Source organism: Ruditapes philippinarum, unplaced genomic scaffold, assembly GCF_026571515.1.
Source record: "Ruditapes philippinarum isolate M1 unplaced genomic scaffold, ASM2657151v2 ctg410_1_1_1_1, whole genome shotgun sequence".
NCBI lineage: Eukaryota > Metazoa > Mollusca > Bivalvia > Venerida > Veneridae > Ruditapes > Ruditapes philippinarum.
In genome coordinates, this window is record NW_026851999.1 from 377902 (window position 1) to 404974 (window position 27073).

Sequence of the window (27073 nt, forward strand, 5' to 3'; positions counted from 1 at the left end):
GTGACAAAAGGGTGACTATGATACAAAAGAGAAAGAATATCAAAACACTCGGCAATCTGATTTAATACTCGGGGGGGGGGGGGGCTATGCCCCCTCGTACAAATCAGATAGCCTCGTGTTTCGATGCTCTTTCTATTACTAAAAAATGGATTTTAAACCGTTTGGTGCTCCACACCACAAGTGTCAGTGTATTCTATTTGTGTTGCTTAAAACAACTTCTATAGTGTACCTGTAGGCGAGAGACTTCGAAACATTTAGTTGCCTGCTACCTATTTTCCCTTTAAAGTGCCCCTTGAAAAAAGAGCGCGCGCGCACGCCGCCCGCCCGCATCATCATTACAACAACAACAAACGAAGATGGCGTTGTCCTCGCATAATTAGGAATTGATTTTAACCCCATTTCTTCAATTTTTGGTAAGCAACTGATTGAATATGATTGCCAATCATGTACTTAACTATAAAAGAATGAAAATATTTGGATAACTTTACCAGGCGTGACGGCGTGGAGCCGTACATGCTCGAAATTTAATAACGGAAATTGACCGGGCACTTGCCCTGAAAATCAGGGGGGATTTTGAGAAATTTACTTTCGGAATTGAATATTTTTTCCGATTGTCCAACTCTCATTGTCCGAAATATTTTTCTGAATGTGTATAGTCAGTCTGTTAAGACAAGCAGAAAAGGTGTTAAAAATAAAATTTTGTGGTGACAGGACGTTTCACCTCCTAGACGTTTCGACCCAAGGTAGTCAGATTATTCTCCCCTTAAGAGTTCTGTTATTTTGGGGGAAAACTGTCTCCGCATATTATTATAAATAGATTTATATTGATATTAATTTATTTACAGAGCTCCAGTTAACTTTTCAAAAGTTAGTTTTAAACTTAATGATTTTTTTTCAGCAATTAGTTTTTCACTAGATCTAGAGTACCAGATTTAAAATTCAATTAATTTTTTGAATTTTCAATATTTTTTTTAATTATTTCTTGGAGGGAGATATTTAATGGGGTACTACATGTATTTATGAAAGCATCAGATGAACACTAACACTATTAGTCCAATACATTAGACTTTACAGGCTTGTTATAGTTCATTGGTCAAGCCTGACATCTAATAGTTATTGCTCAAAAACGCATAGCATCATAAAAAAATCAAAAAATGTCTATTGTCTTGCCTTTCAAGCTTTATTCAATAGCTTTTCTTCTTTTCTTTCAATTTCATGCTCAATCATACACTAAAGCTCTCAAGCATTGTACTTATCAATTTAAAATAAAATATAAACATCAATCTATTTTTGTCTATCAGTCATACTGGTTAAGCAAGGTGCTTTACAGATTGATTCCAAATTTTTGAACGGAAAAATATATTCGAACACACTGACGGTGCATGGGCAATTATTTTGTTAAAAAAATATTTTGTTAGAACGTTCTGACTAAGTTAAACACTTGCATTTGAATTAGCCAATCAGATTTCATGCACTGTATGGCGGCCATTTCGGCCATCCTTAAAAAAATGTTTGTTTGCAGTAACGCTACCGACTCACAAAATTTGCCCCTACTCAAAATTATTTTTCATGGTCTGGAGAAATTTTTTTTTTTTTTGAATCAGAAAATTATGCCTTGTGCTTTGTTTTCGTTCTTTTAAAGGTTAATAGAAGAAATAAAATGTAGGTCTTATTAAATTAGAATTCAGTTATCAATTAATTAATTGTTACCAGATTATAAAACAGGGTTTCTATTGACGCACATTTCCTGCGTCCTTGACGCAAAAATAGTAACCTAGGACCCTCAATTACTCTAAGTGTGCGGCCATGGGGACGCAAATTAAATTTTCCTCCGTAAATATCATTTGGAAATTCCTTCCGCTTCTTTAAAGGAAATGACGTAATTTGGTAGACGGGTTCTAATATTGAATACAGCAGAGTTATCTTTCTTTCAATTAATTACAGTTTAATACGGAATAAAACGGCGCACACTAGAATTTAGTCGTCCTTAAAAAAGCGTCCCAGTCTATGTGTTTTTTGTTATAAAATAAATCGGCTGCTCCCCCAATTTTAATGAAAAGTGGCTAAGTTAACTTACCCGTGGCTCGTCCAAAACGAGACGACCACGGATATGAAATGCAGCCATTGCGTCTCAACCAAAAAATGTAATCCACTTGCCTCGGAAAATGGATGTTTGAACTTCCAAAATAGTAGATACATTTGTCCGTCATCAAGACGTATAATTATGCAGTTAAACAATTGATAAAATTAGTCGGACCAGATGTTAAACATCTTGACTTTATGCAAGTTGCAAAACATTCAGCCAAATGAAAGAAATGAAAAAGTAACAATAAATAATAAATGGTTTATATTTTTTTTATTTAGCAAAGTCAATAAAAATGCATATGTAGTTGAACAATGTCAATGCATATAAATTAAAGAATTAAACCTTGACAATATATATAAGTAATACCTTACTTTAGGTAATAAATGATTAGGACCCTCATATTTTTCTCTGGGACCCTCATATTTTATGAGCACGAGTCCCTGGGACTCTTAAATAAAAATTCCTAGTAGAAACCCTGTAAAAGCATATATTGTGCAGCATTTTGAAATTCCATGTTTAGGCCAACATTTTTTTATAAAATGTTTTACGGGACCGCCGACCGTATTTTAAGAGAAAATCAAATAAAAATAAAAGTTAATTTAAGAACTTTTATTTTCATTATGCCCGCCGACCTATCTTACCCACTTCTGTCAAAATAAAAGTTACTTGGTATGGAACACATTTTTCACTTTAGTTGTTAACGATACTTAACGGTAGAACCTCGGAACTTGCTTAAAACAACTGACAAAAGTTAGGCCCTTTGATGTTTACAAGAATGTTACAAAAGGCGTAACAAAAGGGAAGGGCAATAACTTTACAAGCTTGTAATAAATTTACACGTGTGAATATCACGCGACACCGGGTCACGGAAGTACAACTATGGCAATTTGAGTAATAAATATTAGAGCATTTAATCAAACATGATAGCCTGTAAAGCTGTTAGAAAGCACGACTGGTAATTAACATCCATTGCATAAGTTGATTTGAATTACCTTCACTGTCAGAACAGTTGTAAAAAAATTAAATGGGCACGGGATCAAAGCCGTTGATCGACTTTGGTGTCAAAATGAAATATAACTCGATTTACCACGGACCATGAGATTACTTCCACACAATAAAATAGGTTTTATAAAGAAATATAAGTTAAATGTACTTAGACAGATTGAGAAAAACGAGTAACAAATGAGTTCTACTTACATTGTAGATTTATTGTAAGCAAATTGATAGTGAAAACTTTTTATTATGAATCTTTGAAAACAATTGATTAATTTATTATACGAAAATAAATTCATGAAAGTTGTTTGGTGGACATATTTTTGTTGTTGTCTTTTTGAAATACAAGGTTTCTTTACAATTGAACACAGTCATCTATAACATTTATTAAGTTAATACTATATCATGACAGGTAGTAATGTGTATTTATAGAAGTTTTTTTATTAGATCAATATTGAGAAAATTGGTCTTTTTTCAATGTAAGATTATGAGCATAAGTCCTCTTTGAAATTTCTGTAAAAACTGCCTATAATAAATTCTCAGCAGAAAACTCTGATTTTGTAACAATGTATGCCATTTGATTTTCTATTTACTGTCAATTGCTTACTGTCAACTTACTCTCTTAAAGATAATTTGAAGTTGTTGATTCAATTTACTTTGTGAAACTGACATTGTACATTATTATGTTTGTACCTCTGTGAATGGATCACTTTCCCTGTGTGGTGTTGTGGATTAGAATCCTATCAGGAAGTTAATTTGGATTCCCGTGAGGAAACTATCAGTAAGCTTATAATAGGTTGGCGGTTCTACCTGGTTGCAAGCTTGTGTCAGTAAAGCTTGAGAGTGGCAATACGACCTTGTTTGGATACTCTTTAAATGAAGGGACTAAACAATGAATTTGGAGTTGTGTGGCATGTTTGCCCTAAATATGAAAAGACAAAACTAATAGAAACTAGATCAGCATTAAATAGCTACTAAAAACAAAAGCAAAAGTGATTTAAAGCATTTTTTTCAATTATTTTGTTTAAAATTATGTCAAAAATACTTCAAAACTATAAAATCATTGATTTTATGAACAAAAAATCTGTTTTTGGAGTCTTAACAAAATGTTTGAAAATAAAAATTTTTAACCTCTTTTTTCATTTTATTTTTATTTTGTGGTCGACTGATAAAAAAATTGAATTTTATTTTTATTTTTATTTATCCCCCCCGACCCAATTTTTTTTAAAAATGTCCGGTAAAACATTTAATAAAAAAATGTTGGCCTTATTTGGGAATACAGTTCTGAATCAATAAAAAAAAAATCGACCTACCTACCCATCTTGAAAATTCTGGGTCGGGTTACTGCAAACAAACATTTTTTTAAGGATGGCCTTGTTTAAAGGCTGTAAAAGGAATTTAAGTACATGAGAGGATTTAATCATGATTTTTCGGTTGTGACAGTTTAATTATTTTGACAAAAGGTATTTATTTTTTAGTTTTGTTTATAAACTAATGTAAATACACGCTGTCTTAATTGTTTTTTGTTCTGCCCGATTTTCTGGCAGACCATGCTATGGGTTTTTGAGCAATTTCGATTTGACGTTGCTTTGCCCAGAAGCAAAAATATCTCGAAGCGACGTCATATTTATTGGACTACAACACTATCTGTATCAGCAATGAAGAGTTTAGTCCACCATTCACTGTCAGTAGCATCTGATACACGCGAAATTCAAATTTCAAACCTCTTAAAGGGTCTTTCGATTCCTTTCTACGCCACTGTATATCAGCTGTTCGGTATTATGTAAGGAGTCTTCTGATTGGCAGGGATTTTTTTCTCAATTTTCAAAACAACCTCGGTGTCTATTCTAGGAATTCAAAAATAGGTGTGATTTCCCCTCCTAGTATTTTCAAAAAAGGGGGTGCCAACATAAACTGCCAATGCTAAATCGTCTGCATTAAGTTTACACCGAGGCGTTCAACCGATGAAAATAAATTAAAACGAAAATATTTATTTAAGGCAGCAGACGTTGTCCCCTTTAATTTTGTAAACGAAAAAATTATTATAGAACTGTCACAATTGATTATAAAGGGATTGACAATACAAACAATCGTCCTACACTTTCATGTCTAGATCGTAGCCAGCCAGGAATTGCCTAATTTTTCTTGATTATTTATTACACTAAAATGGCGCCCAACTGTCAGACCTAGCACACTAGTCAGTGTTCCCACTTCTATTTTTCATGGGGAGTATTTTACCCCTTACCTTTGAAAACTGGGGTAAAAAAAATTCAGGGGGTAATAAATTTGTACAATAATGACTGACACAAGTGAGTGAAGGATATTATCGATATATCGGTGTATCGTTGATTTTAGTCACTTGATATCGATATATTGTTGATATGCTTTGCACTGAATCAATGACAGCTCTAGTTTCCGGCCTTCTCTAAACTTAAAGCATATTTTTAAGGGGGCTTATATTTCACTTTTTGTTTTCTTTTTTCTTTAAAATCATGCAGTTTTTCCCAAAATTTGAATTGTTTTTTCTTCCCCTTTTGCAATATACTGTGTAATTTTTAGCTGGACTATTTGATAAGAATAAGTAGAGCTATTGTAGTCACCCCAGAGCGTCGGCGTTGGTGTCCGCGTCGGTGTAACCACTTATGTTAAAGTTTTTGTAATACCTCAAATATTTTCAAAGTCCATTGCCATATGGCTTTGAAACTTTGCACACTTGTTCATCATCATGACCCTCACCTGTAGACAGGGGGAGGTAACTGTATCAAGCAGTTTGACAGAATTATGCCTCTTTTTCGACTTAGAATTTACGTTTAAGTTTCTGTAATACCTTAAATATTTTCAATGTCCATTGAGATATGACTTTGAAACTTTGCACACTTGTTCACCATCATGACCCCAACCTGTAGACAGAGGGAGGTAACTGTATCAAGCAGTTTGACATAATTATGCCCCTTTTTCAACTTAGAATTTACGTTAAAGTTTTTGTAATACCTCAAATATTTTCAAAGTCCATTGACATATGGCTTTGAAACTTTGCACACTTGTTCACCATCATAACCCTAAACTATAGACAGGGGGAGGTAACTGTATCAAGCATTTTGACAGAATTATGCCCCTTTTTCGACTTAAAATTTACGTTAAAGTTTTTGTTATACCTCAAATATTTTCAAAGTCGATTGACATATTGCTTTGAAACAAGTTGAAATTTTATACTCTTCTTTGAGAGCATAATAGGACTCTCTCCAAGTCCTATATCATTATTCTGTAATATGGATTTAAAGAAAAATTTTACCCTTTTCTTTACTTAGAAAATTTTACATTATCAAGGCTTTTTAGCTCATCTGTCACAAAGTGACAGGGTGAGCTTTTGTGATCGCTTTTTGTCCGGCGTCCGTCCGTCCGTAAACTTTTGCTTTAAATGACATCTCCTCATAAACCATTGAGCCAATTTCATCCAAACTTCACAGGAATGTTCCTTTGGTGGTCACCTTTAAAAATTGTTCAAAGAATTTAATTCCATGCAGAACTCTGGTTGCCATGGCAACCGAAAGAAAAATCTTTAAATATCTTCTTTTAAACAACCCTAAGAGCTAGAGCTTAGATATTTTGGCATGAAAACATCTTCTAGTGAGTGTCTACCAAGTTTGTTCAAATAAAAGCCTGGGGTCAAAATTGGGCCCCGCCCCAGGGGGGTCATTGATTTTCCCTATATGCATATAGTAAAAACTTAAAAAATCTTCTTTTAAAGAACCCAAAGAGCTAGAGCTAAGATATTTAACATGAAACATCTTCTAGTGAGTGTCTACCAAGTTTGTTCAAATAAAAGCCCTGGGTCAAAATTGGCCCGCCCCAGGGGGTCATTGATTTTCCCTATATGCATATAGTAAAAACTTAAAAAATCTTCTTTTAAAGAACACAAAGAGCTAGAGCTAAGATATTTAGCATGAAACATGTTCTAATGGGTGTCTACCAAGTATGTTCAAATAAAAGCCCTGGGGTCAAAACTGGCCCCGCCCGGGGGGGTCATTGATTTTCCTTATATGTGTATAGCAAAAACTTAAAAATCTTCTTTGAAAAAACCCAAATAGCTAGAGTTTAGATATTAAGCATGAAACGTCTTTAAGTAAATATCTACAAAGTTTGTTCAAATAAAAGCCCGGGGGTCAAAACTGGCCCTGCCCCAGGGGTGTCATTGTTTTTAACTATATGTGTATAGTAAAAACCTTAAAAAATCTTCTTTTAAAAAAACCCAATGAGCTAGAACTTAGATGTTTAGCATGAAGCATCTTCTTATGGGTGTCTACCAAGTCTTCAAATAAACAAATAAAAGCCCTTGGGTAAAAATTGGCCCGGGGAGGGGGGGCCTATATACAGGTGAGCGACCTCAAGCACTAAGAATCGTCGAGCGTTGCTGTCCTACCAACAGCTCTTGTTCCCTAGAATTAAGGGCAAGGCTTCTTTCCTAACCTGTGTAAAAAGCTGTCAAGGGTCAAGGAGGACATTTCAGTCTACAAGCTTAAAATACAACTGATTTAAACAGCATTTCAATTGATGATATTGATTGCCAATCAATAATGAAAACCCTGTTAAGGTTGTTGACTTCAAACCACTTGCCCCTCACCATATTGGGTTTAAATTCCCTCAAGGACTTTTATTTTATGTGAGAAAGCTATCCAGCTAGCTTACAGAACGTCAGTGGTTCAGCCGTTCTACTTGGTGCCCATTTGTGCCTGAAATAATGCACAGAAGAGCATTTGAGGTCTTCCTCCACCAGTAAGTTGAAACATCACCATATGACCTATATTATGTCAGTGTGATATAAAGCCCAATCAAACAAACAAAACATTTGATGATATTTTAGCTCACCTGAGCTAGCTCAAGGTGAGCTTTAAGGATCTTTTTTTTTAATTATTTTTAAAAAAAAATTTTATTATGTTTTTTAGGATCTTTGAATGTCCATGGTCCATCCTCCGCCCTCATTTTTTTGCTAACACTTTATTGGTCACATTTTTGCCGCAATCATCATCAAACTTTGTCAGGATATTTGTCTGGGTAATTGCTCAGATGAGTTTGAAAATGGGTCATCTCAGATGAAAAACTAGGTCACAGGAGCTTAAAATAGAAAACACTCTAGTGGCTACTGTTTAAATTCAAATATCCTGGAAATTGGTCTGAAAGTTTGTTTTGAAGATTTCTAGGTCAATTTTGAATATGAGTCACCTGGGGTCAAAAACCTTGCTTGTCTAAGTAACTGCTGAGATTGATGGGTCAGGTGAGCAAACTAGGGCCATCTTGGCCCTCTTGTTTTGTATTGTGACTATTCAGATTGATAGTTACATTTGTATTACATGTTCTTATATATTTTTTTCAGGCACACATACAACTTTAGAAAAACCAAATCAGTATAAAGGGGGACAATTCAGAGGAAAGTAACAGACAAAATAACCAACAAAATTTGTTATAACAGGAAGTAATTCAGGGAAAAATTGAAATAACTCGTAAAAAAGTTTCCATGTAACAATCTATTGTTTAATTATCAAGACTTAGATTAGAAAATTTATGAAAGAAGATAGTTTATTCAATGCATTAAACAAAAAAAATATCTTCGGCACATTGGAAAAAGACAAAAGTTTAAAAAGAAAAAAGAGAAAAATATCACAACAAGAATGGCAGCTCCAGACTACGATGTAATAAAGGAAATTCCAGGGTATAAAGTCATCTTGAAAGCAGTGCTAAAAAGTCAGATTCAACAGCTTGTAAGTAAAAAATAATTTATGCTAGATTTTCTATATAGTTTAAGTTTAAGTTGTATAATTAATCCATCTATTTATGATTTTAACACTTCATTTTCTTGACTGAAATTGTGTAATAAAATTGTCTGTCTGTAAATTTGGAAGAGTCAACCAGATAGTAGTAAAGTACCCTAAAAATACTTATATCGAGCACAGTTTATAGTGTGTTCCAGTGTGCACAGATGTGCAGACTGACTTGGCTTAATGCATGTGCCTGATGGCTGATAAGCAATTCATTTTCACAAAAAGCAAAAGCATTGAGAGAGTTAAAAAAAACTAATAAATAAACTCAGAAAAAGTCTAGCATTCAGTAAACTGTTTAAGAAAGAGAATATGAAAATACTTGTTTCATAATCATTATAAAGTGAAAAGTTCCAATTTGTACACCTAAAAAAGAAGTTCATAACATGGAAAGATTGAGTAAATGATACTTTTTTCAGGTCGAATATTATTAAAAGGTTGAATAAATCTTTTGTTTTAGGCTGAGCTTTATTAAAAGGTTGAATAATTGTTTTGTTTTAGGTCGAGTATTATTAAAAGATTGAATAAATGCTCTTGTTTTAGGTAAAGCATAATAATGCATTATTAAAAAATTAAATGCTAATGTTTTTGTTTCAGGTTGAGCAGTTAGCTACAAGCACAGATGAGGAGTCCGTTATTCTTACAGCAAGTGTAGCTGATGGAACTCTAAGTCATCTTGGGTCCGACTCTGGCAAAGGTTTCCTAGAGGACCATGAAGACATTAAGTCACAGTTCCTTGGCTTTTGCCTTAAAAGTAAGTGTTAAATTTGAATTTGTTTGCAGTACACAGTTGGCCGTTATAAAATTTATAGAACACATATTAAAAGGTATGAACTGAAGGCAATCATAGTTTTCTTTAAGCTGAACACACAGATGTGAAACATTTTGGTTCATTATCTCAATGCAGAACTTTTCAACCATAGCTTTTCAGTATTTTCTGCCTCCCTGCACAGAGGAAGGTAGTCTAGTACTGGTGTAACTCTCCAGGAACGATGATTAGGAAACTACCCGCCTATATGACTGAAATGCTGTTGGGAAAAGGCGTAAAATGAAACATACAAACAAACAAATAAATCACCCATGCTTATTTGCCTTTTGAAGAAGAACACAGTGTTCGAATATGTTCTAATCAAGTTAGGAAATTGGATTCAATCATCTGAGGTAGCTATTCTGCTAGCTTAAGGAAGGTGGTTAGTTGAGCCAGAAATAATGCATGGCAGGGCACTGAATGTCTTTCTCTACTTTTGAAGCTTGAAAGTCACTAATGGCATTTCTATTGTAAAGAAGAATGAATTTCATTTACAAATTTTCAGAGGAATACACTGAAAAGAAAAATGTACATATCTAAATAATTGTAACAAATTAATATAATTTTTCAATCGTCTGCTTCGAAAAAGAAAGTGATCTCGGCATTATTGTTGTTGTTGTCATGCAAAGACTTTAATGTAGCCCGTTATTCAAACATTTATCAACATGAAACTTTGAATACTTGCTTATCAAGAATAAATGCAGTTGTTAGACAAGTGGCATTTATGAAGTTATGATTATTTTGAAAGCTATATTTGAAGTTATGCCCCCTTATAACATAGAATTTTTGTTCAATATTTGTTGCCTTTAACTGATGAGCAATAACACTGCTTGTGCTGCTCATGTTAAACTTAAGGGTGAGGAAAATTATTCATTATACATATTATATTGTTTCCAACTCGAAAAAAAGTTTATTTTTAAGTTAAAGATTTCAATTAAATTTTCAATTTCATAACAAAAACATGTATTCTCAGGTACACGCAGAAGTTAATTGTTTTGCTGATGTTTCATTACCGAACTTGAATCATTTCAGAGCATCATCGTAAAAAACAAGAGGAGAAAGAACGTTTAGAGGCTGAAGCCTTGCAACAAAGTTTGCAAGCAAGTCCAGTTCGATTTGGGGGACCCCGTGGCCCGTATGGTCCGAGATCACCGCGGTTCGCTTCACCAAGAGGTCAAGGTCCGATTCACCCTGTGGCTTTAACACGTGCTTCTCCAGGCCAGCTTAGGCACCAACCATATCCAATGACTAGACCTCCTAAATTGAAAAGACCACCGCTCAACTTTGATCCAGGCAGAAGCCCTGTTGGAATGCCAAGCCATTCGCCAATGAGATCTCCGACAGCTAATAAACTTGACGGACAGATAATCAAAATAGAACCTGATGATTCAAATGAAGCTTCTAATCAAAGTGAAAATGAAACTGGAAATCAAGACAATAGTGATAATGCTAGTCAATCCCCATCTCATGCTGCAAATGCTCCATCTAGTGTGAAGTCTGAATCTGGCGAGAAAGACGATGACGCCAGATCAGAATCTTCAAACTCCACCATTCCAAATGAACCTCCAGCAGAAGGACTTAGTTTAGACTCAGACTTGTCAAATTTGATCTCAGGAAATAATCAGGAGCAAAGTTCAGAGACAACTAGTGAAATGGACCCAAATGTTAGTGTTAAATTAGAAGCTTTAACTGAAAATGAGATGGACTTAGAAATAACGGGTGTAGAGCCCGGTAGACCTATGGTGCCCCAGGATAACTGGGACCCAAATGTTTCCATGGGTATGAACTATGATCCAACTGGTGCTACTGGAAACCAAGGTGATATGTCAGCTCAAGGATACAGTAAGTGTTATTTTCTAAATATTTATCTGGACCATCTGTCAATAACTTTGAGCAGTGAAAGGTTTTGATGGTATATGATCACACAAACCACTTAAATGAAATTCTGCATGGAATGTCTTGCATAGTTATTCTTTGGTTTTTTGCTTGAAGTCACTTAGACATGTTCATAAAGATTGAATGTAATAATAAGCTTGTCTGTGTGAAGAAACTTTGTGTTGAATGTTAAAGACTATTTGGTATAGTTTCATGTGTAACTTCATTTTTTTGGAAGAAACTTTTACCTCCAAAAGCCTTGGAAAATGGGGTAAACTCTTAGACTACAGGGTAGACTCTTCTGCTATGGGGTAGACTGTTGAAATATTTGGTAGCGGGACTAGCCTCTTGGAAAATGGGGTAGAATCTTGGACTATGTTGAAATACAGGGTAGACTCTTGGAATATGAGATAGACTTATAAATGGAAAATGGGGTATATTCTCGGAAAAAAAGCGTCGAACAGTAATCTCGCTGGCCGCATTGGTTCAAACCCCGTCAGGGGCAAGGCAAGAAACTACACTAATTCATGATTGCTCAGTACTGGTTGGTTCCAGGAACAGATTCGAAAGTGTGTCCATAAGCTTATAGCTTCTTACACTGTGGTAACACAATTGCACTAAAATAAATTCTGTATAAACCAAAATACTTGTTTCAAGTGTTTATGTCTGATAAATGATAGCTTTTATGCAAATTGCAGTAATTTTTTGATAGTGTAGATTTCATCAAGTTTGTCTGAATGACATACACCATCTATAAATTTCACTGATTATTAAAGTTATTGGGGGTGGTCAGCAAAGTGCCAATAGTGGATTTATACTTCATTCACCATATCTTCTTTGTTTGAAAAAATGTTTACAATTAAAAAAGAAATAGTTTGCAGTGTGAAAGAGGTGCGAGTGAGAGAAAATAAACAATATATGTTATTATTACTATATATACAAAGTGACATGTTACAGTTGCTTAAATAATCAATAATTAATATATTGAAAATTGGTAACAAAATTGCTGTTGTATTCGTTTCAAAACAAGCAATCACAGAAAATTCCCTTTACCTTCTTAGTACTAGCTGTCATTACACTGTAATGTCTATGTTACCAGTATAGATTAGTCAGCCAAGCCTGTGGCTCCTTATGTATTAAAGTTACAAATTTAAAAAACAACAATTAAATTCCATTAATTTCATAAATTTCGTACAGTGAAGCTGTCTTTTCGTACTTAATAGCTTTAATATTGAAGTTATAGGAAGCCAATAATGAATTGTTGTAGAAAATAAATTGCACAGTTCAAATAGGCTATCACAAAATGTGATACTCAAATGTACCTTAAATTTTTCAATTAATACAATAGATTTAATAATGAGCCCTACATTATTCATAGAATTTTCTTTATGGCTGCTAAAAAAAAAATTCCCGCAAAGACTTGGTTTCGATCTTCCTAATAAAAATATTTTTTCTCCCGAGAATATGTCCTTTATATATAGTAGCTTCTATGATATTGTGGACATTAAAGAAAAGATGAAGAAATTAGACAGGTAAGTGGTTATTATCATATTCATATTTTAGTATATATGTGAATCTGACACATATTTGATTAACATATTCTATGATTTTATTTTGCTTTTCTAAAATTTAGGGTGCATGTTTGTATGACGGTGTGTAAGGGGTAACGTGTATAAAGACACTGGTAATCCATGTCTAGATACTGATCAAGCAAAATTAGCATAGGTTTTTATATGAATTTGGGCACATCACTGTATAACTTGTTTAACCTATCAATATTTTACTCTGGCCTTGTTTTGTTGTTGCATCTTTAATAACAATGAGGATAAAAAATAAATTGGCAGTGAAGATATGGTGAATACTAATTTGAGAGTCAACATGTACATAATTGGTTAAATTTCAATAGAATCTAGATATATGTTGATTTTTTGATTTTTTTTAAATGAAGCAAAATTTGAAATTTAATTGATTAAATTAAAATTTAGGGTCAGGAAGTATATTGATCCACCATACTGTTGGCACTTTGTTAGAAGTTTGCAGAACTAAAGAAATAGAAGATATATTAGAAGAAACCCCTCCCCCCGCCCCCCAAAAAAAAGAAAAGAAAAAAACAATAACAAAAAAAAAAACAACAAAAAAACGACTAAATAAATTTTGCAATGCCAGATTATTATTATTATTGTGACATTTTGTGTATAATCGTTCTCAACTCCATATTAAACTTGAAAAGGAGTAAGCCTAAGTTTGTTTTTGAAACTTAGGTTTAGAGGCACCCCTGGCCCTTAGATGAGGTTATAAGGTCAAAGGTCAATTTCAGAGTGACACTTTGTCCGATCACTAACTTTTGCTGATTTCTTTTATACTTTAGTTTATTTAGCATACTTTATTATAATGCTTTATTTCTGCAACTTCTCATGAATAATGTTAATTAAATAAGCATTTTATGATTATTTATGTTGCTGTTATTTATTAATCATAGTTTTACCTATATTTAGAATTGGTACATAATATATATATGTCATATTTAGTTAATTTTTGATGCCAAAATGTCTGTCTATAGACCCTTTATCGAAAATGTATTTTATGTATGTTCCATATTATACCTTGAAAAGAATTGTCAGAAAAGAAATGGTGTATAAGTAAATATGAAAATGTAGATGATGTCCCATTGATAAGCAAACAGTACACCCCTAGTCAGAAAAAATAAATAGATAAGACATGAGGATATTGAGAAATTTAGATATATGGGAATAAGATTGTTGTAACCAGCTGATTTATATATGAAATATGTCAGCTGTTAAGAATTAGGGCATTAACATACATTATTATTTCATGTTATTACTTATAAAAGCTTGTTAACATGCAATTGTTTGTTGCTTGCTGGACAAAAAAATGACACTAAGGAGTTGTATATTATGAATATAAACCTAGAAATTGATTAGACAATAAGGGATTTAGAACTTAATGGTGATTAATGACATTTGCCATTTTGTATATCGTCACCTTAGTGCAAAAACTCAATAACTGCATATAGATAAAGAAGCAGATATTGAGTTCTTGCACTAAGGTGACGAATTATGGAGTTAGTACATGTACCTGCTTTACATGTAGATTGAACCTGAAATATAATGGTGACATAAGCAGCTAGAAAGTGATTTTAAGGGAATTAAATACGGCAGTGTGCTAGCTGGAAAAAAAGGACAACACAGTAGCATTGCGCTGTTCCTGAAAAACTTACATGGAGTGAAAATATAAGAATTGAGGTAAGTGCTTTAAAGAAGGGCTGTTAAGATGTTACGTATATTTACAAGAATTACACTTGTATATTGCTCTTATTTTGTGTGTTTGACTATAATGCTGTGTTTGTTATTCACTGATTTCGTTTATGTATAGATCTTCGTATCGATTTATTCAGGGGATATACATAAATATCTTGCAAAGTTAAGTTTTGCATGTTAAATAGTAAAAAAAGATACTTCCGACAAAACTCCGAAATTTTCAACCTTTGCATACATGTTTGAGAAACTACTAATGTCTTTCACTACAAAAGCGCGTTATCACTTTGTTGCTGTAGTCGATAGAACAAACTTGACGTTATGTTGAATAAAATATCGTAACTGTGAAATGCTTCTGCTGAGTATCAGAATTATATGCACTCCTTATGTTGTATAGAACATTGAAGTTACGTTGAATGAAATACTGTACCTGTGAAATGCTTTTGAAGTGTAGCAGAATTTTATGCACACCATGTAATGTGTAGAACATTATGTATGTTTGAAATTTCACTTTGAATAAAGTAGATCTATGCTTTCTGACTTGCTGTTTTTTTCCTTTGAAATCTTGTTCTTGCCATTGGAGATTGGACTCTGATGAGTTTATTTGTTCAGTGTGATCTACTTAACATTTTCCTGAAGTGAAAGTCTTGAGAATTAAGAGTATAGGTAATAAAATGTAATAGTGTTGTAAATACATTGCTTTATAAGTAAACTACATTGACAAGTGTCTTGCTATTAATATATATATTTGTATAGCAATTCTTGAACATCATTGTCAAGGTTGAAAGGAAATGCGAGCTTGAAAGTCTGTTTTCAAACTGATCTCTGGTTTAGTGTAAATGAAGGTGAAGGAAATCCCAGTTGTTCTGTGTTATTGTTCAGACTTAAAATTGAATTATATAGAGCATATAAAGCATTTTCAGTTTGGATTGAAAAATGTTCATTTAGAATTGGCCTTGTTTTGTTGTTGGTATAAATGGACTTGTTTGTAGCGAAGACTTGTTGTTGGCGAGTCAGGAAATCTGTGTTTAAGACTGGTTTTGAAGATTCTTTTTGAAATACTGTAACAATAACAGCCACAAGTATAACAAGCTTATATCTCTGATGATCAAATTCTGTTGCAGCTGCTGATCAGTGTTGTTTGCATTGGTGTTGGTGTTGAAAAAAAACAATGTTTATAACAATGACATTGGTCATGAAAAGAACATCATGATGATGATGGGTACTTGTGAAGCTTAGTATCAGCACTCAAGAATGCACCATAGTTTGGGGAAAAACCCCAGAAAACCCACATGGACTCATGGAGGACAATGAATATGGGTACATGACTGTGTTTGTTTAAAAGGATGAGGATAAAGTTGAGAGCAGTGCCAACCAGCTAGGCAGAGCTTGTCAGGGTTTTCTTATATTATATACAGAAGCCTTATAATAGCAGGCCTTTTCCCAATTGCATATTTCTTTTAAATCATGCAAATATCCCAAAAAATACTAATTTAACCAGGTTTTTACTTTCTTCATTATATTTTGATTTCTAACTTTCAAGGAACAGTTTAATACAAAGCAGAATTACAAGAAAATCAAATGTGAATGAAATGTTTAAGAGTTTAAAAAGTGCTTTTGCAGCTTTTTTTTACAGCTTTGGGAGGAAAAAAGATTGCGTAAAATTAAAACATCTGTTCTACATTTATTATCCTGGAAATTGTTGCAATATAACATTGAGGATAAAATCCTGGAATACAAGCTAGACTGCCTGATTTTTGTGAGAGTAAATGCTAGACAGCTATTGATTTGACTGGTCTTACTTTGCAGCAAGATATTTCCAGAACCTGAGAGAATAACTGAGAAAACAGCCATTGATTTTTTTTTATCCTTTCCCAAATAAGATCAGCTTATATATATAGCAGAAAAATAAAAGAATACATGTATAGCATAATTTGTAACTGGGCTTTGAAACAAAATATTTTGTTTCTGCTTATCCTATATAACTCACTCATCTATCCTCAACTATGTGTAGAGGGCTAAGTGAGTTTAAAGGTAGTATATCTATAAAAAATTCTGTACCTTCCCAAATTAATCTGTTATTTTGTCGTCGTCTAGGCGTCTTAGGAGCTGCCAATATTGTCAAATGCCCAGACTAATGAGAGAGTCAGCTGTCCAGCGATTTTACTTCTCTGTTTTAGCAACACTCAAAAAGAGGCCCCCAGCATAGAAAAGAGAAAACAACAGCGAAAAATGTCAACAAAAAAAATTAGTATTAATTAAAGTGTTTTTACTTTCAGATTATCTAACTGCATCAGAAACCTACAGCAGGCACAATGATGACATGTTAGGTCATTCCTGTCAGGACGAGCATTCTTTCACGCTCGGGCAAAAGTTTTCCAACGATACAGGTTTCACTGTATTGAAAGATGGAGATTCTATTGTGTACCAATGTGCATATAAAAACTGTAACCGTAATTTCGCATATAAACGAAACTTAACACGGCATTTGGTATTTCACACTGGAGAAAAACCATATGGTTGCGACATTTGCAACAGTCGCTTTGTGCGGGCAGATTATCTGAAAAGACATATGTTACAGAAACATGATATTATTGCATTAACATAATCCTTTATAACAGGTGGTTTGTAAAATTTCATTTGACTTATTTATTATGTAAGGACTTGCCCAGTGATCATAGTGATAACCGGCATGGAATATTAAAATAAATAATTCCCATTAAAATGGAACTATGCTGAAGGTATAAATAAACTTGCATAGAGTGCGCATGATTTTCATGGTTAATACCCTTAACAGATAAACATAATGATATTTGTAGTTTTAAAACCTCTTAAGTTTGCAAAAATAATGACATTTGTAATTTTAAAACCTCATAAGTTTGCAAAACATAATGACATTTGTAATTTTAAAACCACTTAAGTTTGCAAAACATAATGACATTTGTAGTTCTAAAACCACTCAAGTTTGCAAAACATAATGACATTTGTAGTTTTAAAACCACTTAAGTTTGCAAAACATAATGACATTTGTAGTTTTAAAACCACTTAAGTTTGCAAATTATAATGAAATTTGTAGTTTTAAAACCACTTAAGTTTGCAAAATATAATGACATTTGTAATTTTAAAACCACTGAAGTTTGCAAAATATAATGACATTTGTAATTTTAAAACCACTTAAGTTTGTAAAACATAATGACATGATATTTGTAATTTTAAAACTACTTAAGTTTGCAAAATCAGTCAGCTTATCCTTTGACATTAAGTCCAATTAGTTAAAATTTGAGTTTTACGTGTATATGATTCTGGTCTATGTATAACAAAATAGTGCTTTATTGGTTAACCTACTGAAGAAAAAAAAACACCCAACAACAAAAAACGTGAAGGTGATATTTAGAAATTTCAATGCCAACACTTCCAGAAACTTTCCCTAACAATGACAAGTGTTTTTCAAGATGAAAAGATAGACATGTTCATTGTTTTGTGTGGTATGGGTTAAAGAAGCAGGTATTTTAGTTAATTAATGAAATAAAATTGTAAGAAGTTAAAAATTTGTAAAATTGTTGTCAAATAAAAAGTTTATGAAACCTGAACTTTTGTTGCAGAACCTTTCTACAATACAAATATGATTTACAGTATAATTAAAGATGGAACAACAGAGTACATGTTTTTTATTTGACTATGATACAAAAGAGATAGAACATCAAAACACTCAGCAATCCGATTCATACTCTGGAGCTACGCCCCCCTTGTACAAATCAGATAGCCTCTTGTTTGGATGCTCCCTCTCTCTCTCTCTCCCCCACCCCTTACCTTTTAGTGGTGCATTAACTAGTTATATTCTTATTTAAACAAATACTCTGGACTCCTTGACATGAGTTGTTACATCTTTGACTTGAGTAGTTACAAATTTAAGTTTTGGGATGTTGTTTTTGTCAATGCTAGGATTATTCAATTATTGAATCTTCAGGTAATAACCTGTGTCTAAAACTTAAAACTTCACAATGGTAAGAACTTAGTCATTTTCCCAAGAGAGAGGCAAGGTGTGTCACGAAAACTGATTTTTGTGCCATAAATAGTATATTGGATAGGGGTGTGGATCGTCGGATAAGTGACGATCCGATCCGAACCACGATTCAGCACTTACGATTCACAAATCAAACCACAAATCTTTTGTTATCAAGACACCCATAAAACATGTACATTAGTTATAAAAACATGTTTATTTAAAAAAAAAAAAAACAATATTACTAAACATTAAACATATAGAGGAGTATTTTTGTTTTGTTTTACTTCTTAGCTCAGCATCATGGTACATGGTCTTTAACCGGCAAACTGTATTTAGTTAAACTTCATATAATTTAAACTCAAATAGTATTTTTCTCGATTTTAAGAGTGTGAGAAACAGTGAATGTATATAAAAAAAAATTAAATCGCGATCCACGATCTCTGGGCTTACGAATATTCAAACTCGATTTTTCACTTTGATTTGTGATTATCCGAGTACTTGGATACTCGCCCCAGCCCTAATATTGGACTTGCCTTTGTCAGACATTTGGTACTGAGTTGAAAAATTATACTTGGTAAAATATTATGCATAGATGAATAAGAAATCCAGACAGAGCTGTGAAATCTCTGTGTCACATGTGTCATATTTATGTTCTGGCAACAGCAGATAACAGCAACAAAACAACAACACTGAACTAATTGAAATGTTTCTTCTTTCAGATGCTCATTGCTCTTCAGAAACCTACAGCAGAAAAAATTATGACAATTTCAGTGAAGAGAATTCTTTCACAGAGGAAAGAGGGCATGGAGAAGAGTTACCTCACGCTTCTACATATACTGTGTTGAAAGAAGGAGATTGTAGTGTATTTCGATGTGCATTTAAAAACTGCAACAAAGTGTTCAAATATAAAAGAAGCCATTATCGACATTATAAAATTCACACAAGAGAAAAACCAATTGTGTGTGGCATGTGCTATAGACATTTCCGTCGGGCAGACTATCTTACAAATCACATGTTTCAACAACATGGTATCATTAAATTAAAGTAGAGCTTTGAACCTGTGCTGTAATAAGTTTGAGAATTTGATTAAGATCACTTTCTCCTATAACTTTGTTCCTTGCCTCTACTTCCAAAGGCTAGGGGTTTTATTGCCTCTAGCTAGCTAGCTGCTACCTTCAAAGGCCAGGTGTTTTAACATGATACCTTGCCCCTACCTTCAAAGGCCAGAGATTTTAACTTTATTCCTTGCTCCTACTTTCACCTGCCCCTACTTTCAAAGGCCTGGGGGTTGTGAACTTTGTTCCTTGCATCTACCTTCAAAGGCCTCGGGGTTGTGAAATTTGTTCCTTGCATAGATTTACCTTCAAAGGCCATGGGTTTTAACTTTATTCCTTGCCCCTACCTTCAAAGGCCAGGGGCTTTAACTTTGTTCCTTGTCTTGATTAATTATAGACCTTTTTTTGAATTGAGAAAATTATTTTGGTCAATCAATCTTTAAAGCAAATGAACTTGAAATTATTCTCTTGAAACTTTAATCTAGTCACTTCATAAGGTCCGTAACTCTGACATGAACTTTGACCCTTTCAGAACATAGAACATTCTTTTCAAGACATATAACTAAGTAATGTTTTTACATTATCCAAGCTCTTTTATTACTATCAGGCACTGAGAAAAAGTTGAGTGTTCATTCCATATGACAGCTCTTGTTATAACAATCCATTGGTATTTCTGAAATATTATTGTAAGTTTTTGAATTTTGAAATTTTGTTCTATTTTAAGTGTTTTAAGGCCCTTTGCTGGTAGGGCAGTTTTTTGCTTAGGAAATAGTCTTACTCGATTTTTTAAGACAATTGTTTTATGTTAAGTGTACAGTTAGAACAAGTTTAAATATTTGATAAAATTAATAAAAAATAAAATGGTAATAGTATTTACGTTATATTTGAGGAAGAAGAAAAAATTGTGCAAGTTGAGAGTCCTGGATAATATAACCACCTCTGTAAGATGGGACAGTTTCTCAATATTCTGCAATTGCCTTTAGATATGTTTTTAATTGACTTGTTAATTAAGACATTTATGATTAATCAAATCCTAAAGAGAGACCTTTCTGTTTTAGATATAAACTGTAAACCTGAAACTTTAGCTGATAGAGAGGACGAGATTATTGTAGCCATAGAAAACATTGCTGGGCATTATAATAACAAAGAACCAACACTTACAATTACTACAGATATAGATATAGACAAAGTTGGTGGATATGCTGTTAAACAACAGGAACCAACACTTAAAATTACTGCAGACATAGAAAATGATGATGGACTTACTGTTAAAAAGGAACCAACAATTACTGCAGACATCAAAAATTATGATGGACATACCGTTAAAAAAGAACCGACACTTACAATTACTGCAGACATAGACAATTATGATGGACTTACTGTTAAAAAAGAACAAACACTGGAAGATACCACAGACACAGAAAACGTTGGATGTGATGACATTAAAGAAGAAACTCCACTTGTCTCCAAAGAAGGGTTTACATATTTTAGGAAAAAAAGAGATACATGTTTCAATATGTACATATGCAATTTTGACCCTTGTACCAAGTCTTTCAACAGGAGACAAAGCCTGATTCGACATCTGAAAACTCATACAGGAGAGAAACCGTACAAGTGTGAATTTTGTGAACTTCGGAGCTCTCGGAAGGATCATATAAAACGCCACCAGCTAAGACAACATCATTTCATTTCGTAATCTTAAGTTGAAGAAAATGTGATGTTTTTGGGGAGACTCACGGGTGACTTGTGAATAGTCTTATCAATGGAGCAAAAGATTTGTGAACTTCGGAGCTCGTGGAAAGATCATATAAAATGCCAACAGTTAAGACAACATTATTTCCTTTCATAATCTTTTGATGAAGGAAATGCAATATTTTTTGTGGGATTTCATTTTAAACATACTGGAATCGTTTGAATTGTCATATTGATGAAGAGAAAGATTTTTTAATATTATGCTATATTCATCATTTATGTAATATAATTTCATCATTGAATTCTTATCATTCTTAATTTGTCTGTGTTAATTGTGTTGAAAAACTAAAAGGCTGTATCTGTTGAATTTTTGACATTGATTTGTCAAGCTTTTTTTTTTTTAAATGATATCAGTTGTTTGAATATCAAGATGTTAATTTAAAAGAAGTCGGCCATTAATATAGATACTGGTCAGTATATATGGCAGTGTATGTATTCTAGGCTTAATGAGGGTCCATCTGCCATTTTAGGCACTGAGAGTACGGACTCCTATGCATGGCAGTGCAGGCTGTCCTGGCTATATAATGCTGGCAAAGAAATGAGTGCAGAAAGGAACATGGGATAATTGATATAATAACATTTTGAAAGCTATAAAATTTTAACAAATCAAATAATGTCCTAATATAACCTTTAGCTATATATTTTTGATTTTATCTACAAATAACAAAATGAACGTTCATAAAAATAAAGTTAATTTGAAATCTTTCTTGTGAGAACTAGTGTTAAAGACACACGAATGTTCACCTTACACAAATACTTAGGAAATTTGAATAAAAAAGCCTTTGTCGATCTAACATTATTAAGCTTTTTTTTTTGTATATAGATGATTTATTTTTGAGCATGCAAGATGTTATTGTAACATGATTTTATTGATATTTTTGTAACAAAAAAAACGATAATACCTGTATAGTGATGTAATTTTCTGTCTGCTTGACATAATAAATTAACCTAGTTTCCACTGGGAAATTTTGACATGACAGGACTGGAAATATTACTTCGAGATTCCAGTACCATCTAATGTAAGTCTAGACCAGTAACTAGGACATGCATAATTTCATAATATTATCATCCCCTCATGTTTTTCCAGAATCATGGTTTTAAATGTGCAAAATTAACCAAAAATGAAATGCATGGAAAAATGAAATTTATACTCAGATTTGGTTATTACACAAATAATCAATTTTCAATTTAATTTAGGGTGTATTTCATTATTATTCACTTGATCTCTGTAAGAATTTCAAAATTTATGGTTTAAGGCTATTTGACCTAGTTGAGCTCCTAAGGACGTATATATTAAATTTTTATATTGTTGTAAGTTTAAGTAATCTATTACGATTTTAAAAGAAAAATCACTGTACTGTACTTTCAGACTTGTCTGGAACTTACGGACTACTAGAGCCTGGTGCCGGTGACTATACTGAAATGGTAGATCCTTATGTGGCAGGTACATCTGAAAGTACAGAACAGTACCGTGCAATTTTACCGGGCGTGCACACATCAAAAATTGGGAAATTGCCTTTAACTGGACTGCATGCATTGTCTGCGCATGGTCTGGAAGGATCTATGTCAAATACGGAATGCTCAGATAGGGTCGCATCAAGTTTTGATGGAAATATTGACAAGTTTGCAATCGTAAAAAACATTGGTCCGAGTGATGTAGCGCATTGTTTTGAGGTTATTATAAGAAACGGGGAAAAAATGTACAAGTGTGGGTATAAAGACTGCGGGAAAGTGTTCACTAGGAAATTTTGTCTTGACCGACACTTTCAGACCCACAAGAGGGAGAAATTGTTTATATGCACCTTTTGTGGATTAAAGTATTCTAGGAAAGATAATTTAAGAGTACATTTGTTAAGAAAACATTAAGAGTCCTTCTTCATCCAGTTCTGTACATAACCCTCTCCGGGGCAGGTGTATCTACAAAGTGTTGTGCAATGAATAAGTGCAAGTTTGATAAGAGCAGTGTAAAAATAAAATCAACACCTGCATGTAAGGCCTGTGTCTGTGCAAGAGGGATCTTCAAAGTAGTAACTCTAAAAAGAATAAAGATCTTTATAAAGATTGATTTTATGGAGTTTCAAGTTGATGTTTCATGTCTGGAAAAGTTTGGATATTGAACATTTGGGTATAAAAGGCATAATTTGCCATTGAAATTGGGAGAATCATAATATTATGAAGGGCAGGATGAAAAGAAATTTTATTTCACATTGTTATATCATTTAAGCCATTTTTCCCCTACATATATGTAGTTACAATTGCTTAACAGAGGTAATCCAAATGCCAAACTTCTATAACTAAAAAGCAAAACATTCTCAAGAAGCCCCCTGCAATAATGGTGCTGATTTTTTTTTATAATTTTTTTTATCTGAAAGGGAATTGTTAAATCCTGAAAAAATATTTTTATGCAAAAGGGAACCCATTGAAAATCAAAGAAAAAATGAGTACAAAGAAGATAATCTTTTATTTGTGTGGGCAGTTGTTTATATTAGTTACTCTAGAACTTGTAGTTTGGATTTTTTTCAAATGCCTTTTAAACATAACAAGAATTGGGAAAATATTTCAGTAATATGGTAGTATCAAAAGAAGAAACCTGTTTCTTAAGTTATTTGAGATCAAATTTAATGTCTGTATATTATAATTATGTTATACTGTTTTATACTACAATATGTAATATTGTAACAATGTTTAGTTTATATTGTAATGTATACTTACCTAGTCTATATTTCTTTTGGTTGGTTGTGCATTAAAAATAAATAAAAAACTGACCATTGAAATGTTTTGTTTTTTTACATGATTCCACAGATCTTTGCATTAGTACTTTCTTAGATACACATATTTTTCACAAGAAAATATCGAACTTGCATTGATAAAAAAGAAGAAATTTTTTAATTTTTGAAACACTTGTTCTGTTATTTTTACAGACGGGCCCTCGTACACGCTAGGACAGGAAAGGGGAGGTAATCAAGTGTCCACACAAATGTTCTCACCATATATTACGATGGACAATGGAACAGCTGATGTTGCAGCCATGTTGCAGAAAAAATCCTCGGCTGGTGGAGCACAGGGGGTTTTATCACAGACATCAGACTTGCAGATACCTCAAGGAGTGCCACAGGGGTCTTTGTTACAGGGTGTTGATCCTCAGTTTTACGAAGTTTCCGTTAAAGGTGGAATGCACGTTTATATTTGTAAATACGGAGAATGCCGGAGAATTGTATCTGGAAAAAGCCAGTTTGAAAGACATATGAGAACGCACACCGGAGAGAAACCTTTCGAATGTACCTTTTGCGACTACAAAAGTTCAAGAAAGGGTAACTTGAAAACCCACACACTTAAAAGACACCCAGAAGCTGTGCAGTATGTTCTAGATTCTTTGTGATAAATAACTGTGTAATGTTTGGAAAAAGTTAGGTTTTCGAAAGCATTTGTAAAGGAGTAGTTTAACGTAACGAAAGTGTCATCGAATGAAATACACACTCAGGTCAACTTGTTAGAAAATCAATTATCTATGCAACATGGTGACAGATATCCTATAAGACAGTAAGACAAAGCTCTGCTTTGAAGTTTTTCTAATTTGTTTGTATCGTTCTAGCATGAAAATGTGGCTATGTAGTCCAAAAGTTGAGACAGTTGAAGATCATTTAGTGTTATACAAAAGGAGCCATATTTGCTTTGAATTATTGGACATTTAACTTAGCTAAATTCATCCTGTATTACATTCTTTTTACATTACCTTATGATGGAAATGATATTCAGACTCTAAAAAAAAGGAGTAAAAAAAAAAGAACAGTTGATTCATTTGTATATATATGGATGGATCATAAGAACAGCATGCAGATTTTTTGTGTAAATTGTAGCAATTGACATGTGTAGCAGATTATATGTGTACAGCTAATTGTTTCAAACTCAGAGGTCTTGTAAATAGAAAAAAAAGGTTTTGAGTGAAAACAATACTTTTGTTTGATCTGTCAATTTAATATAATTATTCTGTATAAAGGACAAGTGAGAATTTATTTTTGAGAAAATTGAAATGATTTTATTGCTACATAAGAGAAAGTCAAACCTATACATATATGAATAATGTTTAGGGAGCAATTTATTCATTGGAGCTAACCAGTGTTCTTGAAAAAAAAACACCCTTCCATACTTAAACATTTAATCTTAACTTTATTAAAACTATATAGTTTCCTTATTATCTTCATAATAGTAAAGGGTTAATTCTAAGTTGTCATTAAAACTGGGTTAATTCTTAATCATCAGTAAAACAGGGTTAATTCTTATTTGTTATTAAAACATAACTGCTTATAAATATTATTAATCCTCAGAAAATTCAAGTAAATGTTTGTCATTGAACAATTTTATGTGAATAATAATAAATAAAAATTAAAAAAATTTTGAAACAAAGATTTTATTCTTCATTCCTATATAGCTAAAAGTATGGCAAAATGTTTAAAAGATTTAGCAGCACCTAAGTGCTATAAAAATGTTCTTATTTTAGAGTAACAATTACTTTAATGTTTGCAGGCCAGATAACATGGAACAATGTTGGGGACATAGTGCTACAAAGAAACCAGGCAGGTTTGTCATCAAGGAACATACAGAATTCACTTCTCGGTACGACAGGAAGTATGGGCTACATGGAAAATTTTGAAACGGTGGCGCCATCTGCTGGGCTCGGCTACATCCGGCCAAGAACAACAACTTCTGATCCTAAAAATTATACAGTTGTTGAAAGACACGGTTGCCATGTGTACATATGTAACTATGAGAACTGTTACAAAGAGTTCGCATCCAAAAGCCTCGTAGTTCGGCACTGGTCTGTACATACCAAGGAAAAGCCATTCGCGTGCAGGTTTTGTAAATATAGATGTTCAAGAAAAGATAATCTAAGGGTGCATGAAATCAATCATACGAATCTAACTGAATTACCATAAGTTCAAATGAATTTTCAGGTTTACGAAACCAGTGAATGTTCAGGTTGAAAAACCAGAGAAAAAACAACGACAAAAGACACAATATAAGTCAAGTCAGATTTTAGGGGAAAGATAATGTTTCAGTAACTTAAAGCAAGATAAAATTGGATAATTTATTGACGGGGAAAAACCAGAGAAAAAACAAGCCTTTAGTGAATGTGATGTGATTTGATCTGAATCGGAAATGAAAAGTTATATTATCTCTGAAATAAGAAGCTTAATTTTATTTAAATTCTACTATTTCTTGTGGACCATCTTGAGTAACTTTGAAAACTGTCAGTGATGATTGGGGCAACCAAATTTTTAATGTTCTTATTTTTGAATCCTTGAATTTAATAATGGACGTTGCATTAAAAACTTTAAAAAAAGGTCAGTTATATAAACTGTTGAAGATTGATAGCAACTTCCTGTGTCATAGTAAGTTGATACTGAGCACT

The 27073-nt window shown here is 33.0% G+C and overlaps 1 protein-coding gene across 40 annotated transcripts in view; it reads left to right on the top strand.

Moving 5' to 3' along the window:
- The first annotated feature begins 278 nt into the window (after positions 1–278).
- Positions 279–27073, top strand: part of LOC132745172 (zinc finger protein 500-like) — a 99964-nt gene continuing 73169 nt past the window's right edge. For 34 of the 40 annotated variants that reach the window (XM_060734270.1, XM_060734122.1, XM_060734263.1 and 31 more), the window contains exons 1-4: positions 279–413; positions 8451–8835; positions 9490–9646; positions 10733–11542. In XM_060734270.1, coding sequence (XP_060590253.1) covers positions 8746–8835; positions 9490–9646; positions 10733–11542 — 1057 coding nt within the window. In that variant the 5' untranslated portion in view covers positions 279–413; positions 8451–8745. Of the gene's footprint in view, positions 414–8450; positions 8836–9489; positions 9647–10732; positions 11543–17129; positions 17511–19575; positions 20701–20969; positions 21623–23032; positions 23687–24584; positions 25102–26187; positions 26666–27073 lie in introns of those variants that run through there. The other 6 variants (XM_060734034.1, XM_060734026.1, XM_060734021.1 and 3 more) reach the window with 6 other exon arrangements.